The sequence below is a fragment of the Mustela nivalis genome (genome assembly GCF_964662115.1).
Source record: "Mustela nivalis genome assembly, chromosome: 8".
Taxonomy (NCBI): Eukaryota; Metazoa; Chordata; class Mammalia; order Carnivora; family Mustelidae; genus Mustela; species Mustela nivalis.
Window position 1 is genome coordinate 117,866,398 of NC_139027.1, and position 7,630 is coordinate 117,874,027.

Sequence of the window (7,630 nt, forward strand, 5' to 3'; positions counted from 1 at the left end):
GAAACCCCGAGCTGGTTTCTCTGCAACCCTCTTACCGAACGAGGAAACAAGCCTTGAGAGTCTCTCTGCGGGTCTAGACCGAAGATAAAGAGTCCAGACCTGGGCACACCCCATCCCAGCCACCCAGACACACACCCCCCCCCCAAACTCCCCAGACACTTGCCCGGCTCTCTTGCGCTGCCTGGAGCCTTCAGGGCGGGCGGCTTGGCTCCCGGGCTGCTTTCAACCTGGGGAACGGGGGCGTTGGGCGCTTCGCCATTGGCCGGAGCGCGAAGGGCGCCTCCCCATTGGCCAGGGCGGCGGCCTCCGCCCCCGCCGGGGCGGCCTCGTGATTGGCCCCTCCCCGGCTATAAGGCGGCGGCCGGCGGGGCCGTGGGAGCGCGCGAGAGCGCACGGCGGGGCGCGGCAGACGCTGAGACGCGGCGCACGGAGAGACGCGGCCCCGCGCCGATGGCGTTCGCGCTGCTGCGCCCCGTCGGCGCGCACGTGCTGTACCCGGACGTGCGGCTGCTAAGCGAGGACGAGGAGAACCGCAGCGAGAGCGACGCGTCCGACCAGTCGTTTGGCTGCTGCGAGGGGCTGGAGGCGGCACGGCGCGGCCCGGGCCCCGGGGGCGGGCGGCGGGCGAGCGGCGGCGGCGGCGGCGGCGGCGCGGGTCCTGTGGTGGTGGTGCGACAGCGGCAGGCGGCCAACGCGCGGGAGCGGGACCGCACACAGAGCGTGAACACGGCCTTCACAGCGCTGCGCACGCTCATCCCCACCGAGCCGGTGGACCGCAAGCTGTCCAAGATCGAGACGCTACGCCTGGCGTCCAGCTACATCGCGCACCTGGCCAACGTGCTGCTGCTGGGCGACGCTGCCGACGACGGGCAGCCGTGCTTCCGTGCGGCCGGCAGTGCCAAGAGCGCGGTCCCCGCCGCCCCCGACGGCGGCCGCCAGCCGCGCTCCATCTGCACCTTCTGCCTCAGCAACCAGCGCAAAGGGGTGAGTGCGCGGAGCCCCAGGACTGTAGCCGCGGATCGGGGGTTAGCGGGGGACGGGGCCTCCTAGGGAAGCAGAAGAGGAGCGGAGACCCCAACGAAGAGAGGGGGAAGAGACAGGAAGTTTGTCGGGGGCTGCGGCGCTCCAAGCCCAGGGTTTGGTGTGGAACAGAACCACTCGCTCAAAGTCCCCCAAACAGAAGTGGTGCGGGAAAGCCCAGAAAACGGAGATGGCTCCTTGAAGGACACCCCTTTAACTGAAGGTGTGCTGGGGAAAGAGCGTGAGAAGTAGTTAGAAAGGCCATCATTTTATTAAGCGCTTCCCAGGTGCGAGCTGCATTCCTCCTCCTCTTTGACCCTCACGAGAACTCCCAGGCAGGTAGTTATTCTGCCCATTTTATCACAGATGAGGATCTGAGGCTCAGGGGGAAGTGATCTCGTGCCCGCATTTGCTCACCTGGGAAGCCACAACGCAGGTTTTGTTGCTTGCTGGTCCACGTTTGCCATGAACTTCCCCCACCAGTAAAATAATTGTCCGCCATCCTAAGACTTGACCCAAAGGTAGGAGACTGAGAAGAGGAAACACGTACCTCCAACTAAAAATCTGAGATGGCCAGCTAATGAGCAGTAGGAGTGAAGAAGGGGGTCTTCACAAAAGGGATAGAGAGTGGGGGCGATATCACCGTTGAGTCAGCTGGATGGAGCTGGAGCTGAGCTCCTGTGGTGTGTCCCCCCACAGAAGGATGAGAACCAGCCTGGTAGGGGGCGGAGGGGGCTGAGTAACTGCAGAGGTTGAAAGGGAGCTCTCCTGGTTGGAAGTTTCTCCTCCTGCTTAGGCCCCAAGGAGCCTGCTTCATCCCCTACCTTTCCCTCTCTTGTCCTAGCCTTCTCCTACAGTAGAGAAGCTGGTCTGCGTGAAAGCTTTGGATTCCAGCAGCTAGCATTTACATATGGAGGTAGTGAGACTGGGGGATCTCCTGACTGAACCACAGCCTTTTGGAAAGTGAAAGGGCACAGAGAATTAGAGTCAGTCTCTGAGTCCCCCACTCTTTGGTTCTTATAGCCGCTCTAGGCCCCCTGCTTCACTCTGTCCCGGGGAAGCCCATGTGTCCTGGCCCCAGACTGTCTTCTTCTGACTCATCAGACTCCCAGCCTGGCCTCTCACCCCCATGGCTGCTTCAGATTCCCTGACTCAGTCGTCTCAGGCTCTGCCTGACTTGTACCCTGCCAACTCCCAGCTGTGGGCCCCGGCTGGTGTTCCAGGTGGTGTGGGAAAGCCAGGTGGGCCTTCATGTACCTGGCCTGGGATGCAGAGGGCTGGCCGGGCCCTTGGTGATAACCCTCGGACTGCCCTTCACCTGTTCCTTCAGTTCAGCCAACCTTATCTACCCAATAGCTATCTTTTGTTGGCTCTGAGAACATTCCCAGAGAAGCAGGTCGTGGGGCCCCACCCACAGTCATGAATTCCCAGGGCCAGGGCAAGGGAATGGGGATGAAGACAGGGAGGCCACAGTCTCCTGGTGGGAAGGCAGAGCACCAAGAGACTGTGGGAGCCCAGAGGAAGCTCCCAGCTAGGGGCTGAATTCCTGACACATGCTTGGGAACAGGCAGACAGATGAGTGGATAGGGAAAAGTGTTCTAGGAGCAGGGCACCCCAAGAGTTGGCGTCAGAAAACATGATATAGAGAAGGAAGGGGAAAGACGTTGAAGGTGGCAGAGCACAGAGGGGAGGCAGTCGTGATGGGCACTGATTTCCTGGGCTAAGCACTCATCACCCATACTGGTTAAAACCCCTTAGTGGCAGAGGTGCTCTGGTGGCCCCCACCTGCTTAGAGACGCTGTCCATGATGGAGTGAGGGTTTGAACTCAAGCCTGCCTGATTGGGAAGTGGGAAAGGTTATTGGGGAGGGAGGGCAGGGGGCTGGCGAGTTATAACCGCAGGCCTGCGGGAGAAGTCACATCTGCTATGCACCCACACTTGCAGCGGGGCAGGGTGGGGGGCCTTCTCTGCTGGGTTCAGCCTGTCCTGTGGATCATAGGGATTTATTCGCCTGGGTCTGGCTGTTTCCCCGCGATCTGTTACAGGACCAAGAACCTAGCCAAATTTGGCTGCAGAAGCCATGCTTTCCCCCACAGGCTCCTCTGGGAATAGGCAAGAGGGGCGATCCTGGCCAGCTCTGGCCCCTCGAAGGCTCAACTGAAAGAAAATGGACTCTCATGGAGCGACTGCAGGGTCCCCCTTCTGAGCTCAGGGGACCAGAGAGCTCCAAGGCCCAGATTCTGCTGCTTAACTCTGAGCCACCCCCTCCCTCCCACATGGCTAGTCTGAGGACGGGGTCACAAGGGACCACCAGGCTCTCTGTAGGATCTTTCTGTCTAAGGAGGGGTCAAGTGTGGTTCTTTAGAAATAGCAAGTGGGAGACGGAGGGAGGGTTCTTGTCTCTACTGTTTCCCCCTTTGTCACCCGGAGTTGGGGGTGGGTAGGATCATCTTGGAAAACACCCCCGCCGCCCAGCTGGCGTACATAGTTCAGGCACAGAGAGGGGCACAGAGGGTGGGGGGAGGCAAGGAGGTACCCTCACTGGCTGATGCCGATAATGATACTTGTGAATATCTACTTGAACGCTTTATCTGTGTGTCTGACGCGGTACTAAGGGCTTTAACTAGCTGAATGCGTATGATCGTCACCATGACTTTGCTTTACACACGGGGAGACAGGCTCAGTGTGGTGAAGTCACCTGCCCGAGTCCGATGGGTAGTCCATGGCAGAGCAGGGATCGAAGTCTGGATCCATTTCACTCAAGCCCGACTCAGCTTCCCAGAGCCCTGGGCACTGACTTTCTCGGGGATGGAGAAGTGGGGTCCTGGTCAGGGTCCCTTCTAAGTGCTTTTGGCTGTCTGCAAGCCTCTTTCACAGCTGCATCTGCGACAGCCTGCACCCTGGGATGGCAGCAGAATCATTTCGACCCCATTTTGTAGATGAGGACACAATCTCGGGGAGGCCACCGCTCCCAGCATTAGCATGAGACTGGGGTCTCCTGATGACTGCCAGACTTGGCTGAGAGATGGCCCCCCCTGTCCCTGAGGTCGTGAAAGAGTGGGAGGCGGGTTTTTTAATCCCCCAACACTACACCCCCTCCCTCCCCACACGCCTGTCCCCCCTTCTCAGCCACTCCTGCCAGATTTGTCTGAGAAGCCTAAGCCCCGGGCTCTGCTGGGACTGTGGCCTCAGCCCTCAAAATAGCCCTGCCTGTGAATGAACACGTTGTCCCTGGGCCCAGAGAGCCTCGAGGGAGGCTGGGCTCACATCTGGATGGATCTGCCCCAACCTGGGCCCAGGACGGAGGGGGCAGGGGGCAGAGCTCCCAGATGGTTGGCTATTTCTCTAGATGGCTAAGAAGGAGGCCTGTCCCCCCATCTCCTAGCCAGGCTCAGTGGGGTGAGCATTGACAGTGGGATTTCAGACACCAGCAGGTCCTGGAGGCAGAACTGCAGGACAACTCGGATTTCTAGCCCAGCTTTTTTTTAACCAACTGGCTGGGTGCCTCTGGGCTTGGCCTTAAGCGGCTGGAGGCCTCAACAGAGGGGTGCTCTAATGCCTGGGACCTCGCTGACTTACAGCGAGGACGATAGCCCCACATCAGACCTCAGACCACCAGATAGGGATGGTCCCTGCGGGCTGAGGGACAGGTGGCTTCAGGGGTACCACCATGAGCTCATCTCCCAGTGAGCAGCACGGATTCAAGGGGCAGTAGTTGGCACCCACTCATGTTGGGCTCAGGGCTACAACCAGGATTATGGAGTGAGGACGTTTTCCCTACTCCTCGCTCAGCTCCCAGCCTGAGGGGGAACAAAAAGAAACTCCGTCTTCCCCTTCCAAGTTTCTCCCAGTGAAATATCCCCGGAAGTGCTGGGTAATGGCAGGAATAGAGAAACCTTCCCAGGGAGACAGGACCAGAGTGCGTGTTCCTGGCAGAGAGAAGGCCCTGAATGAAGGCAGGGAGGCTAGAAATCCACAGTCTACTTTGGAAGGTTGATTCGTAAGCCACTGGGCATTCAATCAGGCAGTTAGGAGGACCACGGTGGAGTTCATTTGTTTTACCATTTAATATCATTTTAAATGTATTGGGTTTTTAAAAAAAAAAAGCAGTGCTCACTTCGGCAGCACATATACTAAAAAAAAAAAGCAACAAACTACATAAAATGAAATTACAAGAAACAAAAAGAGTAAAAAAGTACATAGCATTAAAAAGAAAGAACGAAAGAGAGAAAACCTCCTTCCCACCCATCATGCCTTGTCCCCCATGAAATCCCTGTCCTCTGAGGAAACCTGTTAGCAATTTCCCATGTGCCCTTCTCTCCAGACATCTCAGCACACAGGAACATTCACTCAGTTCTTGCCTTTGTCCTTAAATGCAGTTGTCTCTCCATCATTCCCTATCAGTCACAAAGACTCCCTTTGGCGTTCTGCTGTGGAGAACTTCATTGTGCGGCCGTGATTTATTTACCAAGTCCCCTGTTGCTGGACACACAGGTTAGTTCCAGTGTTCACGGTGACCTGACCGAACTTTCTCTTTCCTCTTGCAGGGCGGCCGTCGTGACCTGGGGGGCAGCTGCTTGAAGGTGAGGGGGGTGACCCCCCTCCGAGTGCCGCGGAGATGAGCCTAGACCCCTGTGGCATTTGTTCCAAGCAGGACCCTGGAGAAGAAGGCCAGAGGCCAGCCACTGGTTAAACAGGGGAGAAGACCCCAGGAGCCCAACGCAAACCTCTTTCGTGTTGGGACCAGGGACAATGGTCTGGGCCCATGACCCTGTGGGCAGGCTTCCTGGGACATCTCCACTGCACGCCAGAGAGCTATGAGGACCCAGCCAGCCAGCCCCAGCCCTGGCCGGTCAGAGACAAGGCTGAACTTTTGGAAAAACAAAGACTGTTGGCGACAGAGGATGTGTGCATATCTGTGAATGAGTGTGGGGATGTGTGTGTGTGTGTGTGTGTGTGTGTGTGTGTGTAAGAGAGAGAGAGAATTGGTGGGTTTAAAATAAAAAAGTATTTTTAAATAAAAGATGTTCCCAGCTGAAGAATGGTGATGGGGGGTTGGGTGAGGACTAGGGACATCAGAGGTCAGAGGTGGCCCCTCTCCTAGACTTGGCAGAGGCCCAGATGTCACAGGTGCTGCCCTCTGCCCTGAAGGGGGTGGGGCTGTGGGACGGGAATGGAGGGGCAGGAGGGGAGGCAGGAGGACCGTCTCCAGAAGTCAAGATAACCAGACTTCACAGTCTTCTTGAATAGCCCTTAGCTGTCTGTGGCGGTTGGTCAAGAAATCTTAATCTGATTTATTTTTGAGTAAGGAATCTATTGATCCGCACGGTACAGACTTCAAGAGGTACGAGAGGAAATACAGGGAAGCTTCCCTTCTTTGTGCCCTCCAGCCACCAGCTCTCCCTTCAGGCAGCCTCAGCTGCCACATTTTGTGATCAGTCCCATTCCCAGATCTTGTCCCATTCCCTATGAATAGCCAAGCAAGGACAGAAATATATGTATATGTTAACTTTCTCCCACTCTTTACACAAACAACAGTGTGTTGTCCGTGCTTTCTGCACCTTGCACTGCTCTCCCTGACCTAGGTCTGCTGTCATCCCAAGTCAGCACGCAAAGGTAAAGGATGGCCTCGTCCGTTTAGTAACTGTGTGTTCCGCCTGATGAATGTTCTATACTGTAACCTCTCCCTTATCCATGTTTTTGCAGACGGGGCCGTGTAGGCACGCAGCTCCCACACATGCAAGTGAATGCACTAATGGGATGTTCTTACCCCTGTTTTAGCTGAGATGAGTTGGAGGAGCAGTGTGACCCCCCCAAGGCATATGGCAGGATGATGAGGTGAGGTCTGTCCACCCCTAAAGCCTTCCCCGGCCCTGGAGATGCCCCACTGGAGTGCCAGCCCCCCAGGGCCCCGATGCTTCTCTAGCAGGCCTGCAAGGTGAGGGCTGGTGTTTCCCCATCTTGCAGATTCAGTCACGATGGTGATGGGGACAGCTGGGCGGTACAGCCAAGTGCCTTCGGCTCTCTGGCTGGAACAGTCCCTTCGAGGCCAGAATCAGAGAGGCTCAGGAGGCTGGAGGTAAGGAAAGGTGGCCAAGCCGGGCAGCCACCCTTGCCTCTGGGTACACTCATGCCTATTTGAAAAATGAATTTAACAAACACTTTTATTTAGTGTTTACTGACAGATGCCTGGCCAGAGTCCATGCTTGTATCCACTCTGCTCTGCGTTTGACCTTTTGACTGAGCCCGAGATGGGGCTGCCCGTTCCGCAGACTAACAGATACTGAGCACGGTCTCCATGCCAGACCCCACAGCGGAGAGCCAGACCCACCCCTATCTGCCTCACAGACGAAAACCGAGGCCCCGGGAGAACAAGAGGGTCAGTCCAGGTTGGAGTGGCCATGAAACCACCACATTTAACCTCTTTGGTGAGAAGTAGAGGAAGGAGGGCCCCAAGGGGCTGAGGTCCAGCCCGGGAGATCTTTCCACGCACCCTCTACCCCATGTCCCGTGGGTTCCAGGGACATGGGGCTTGCCTATCCTGTCCCAGTGTAGTCATGCTTCCCCCTGGGGGAGCTAATTAGGAAAGCACATTGTGCTCCCTGTGTCT

General features: G+C 57.0%; 1 protein-coding gene across 1 annotated transcript; it reads left to right on the forward strand.

Moving 5' to 3' along the window:
* Positions 1-350: 350 nt before the first annotated feature.
* TCF15 (transcription factor 15) lies at positions 351-6,059 on the forward strand. Its single transcript, XM_082746370.1, has 2 exons — positions 351-984; positions 5,568-6,059. Exons 1-2 carry the CDS (start codon positions 451-453, stop codon positions 5,640-5,642), a joined length of 609 nt encoding a protein of 202 aa, XP_082602496.1. The 5' UTR covers positions 351-450; the 3' UTR covers positions 5,643-6,059.
* Positions 6,060-7,630: the final 1,571 nt, after the last annotated feature.

Bases quoted from the DNA above. Each gene is read 5' to 3' on its own strand.
- TCF15 (XM_082746370.1), top strand. From the start codon at position 451: ATGGCGTTCGCGCTGCTGCGCCCCGTCGGCGCGCACGTGCTGTACCCG. The intron at 985-5,567 runs GTGAGTGCGCGG...TTCCTCTTGCAG, and splicing joins TCAGCAACCAGCGCAAAGGG to GGCGGCCGTCGTGACCTGGG.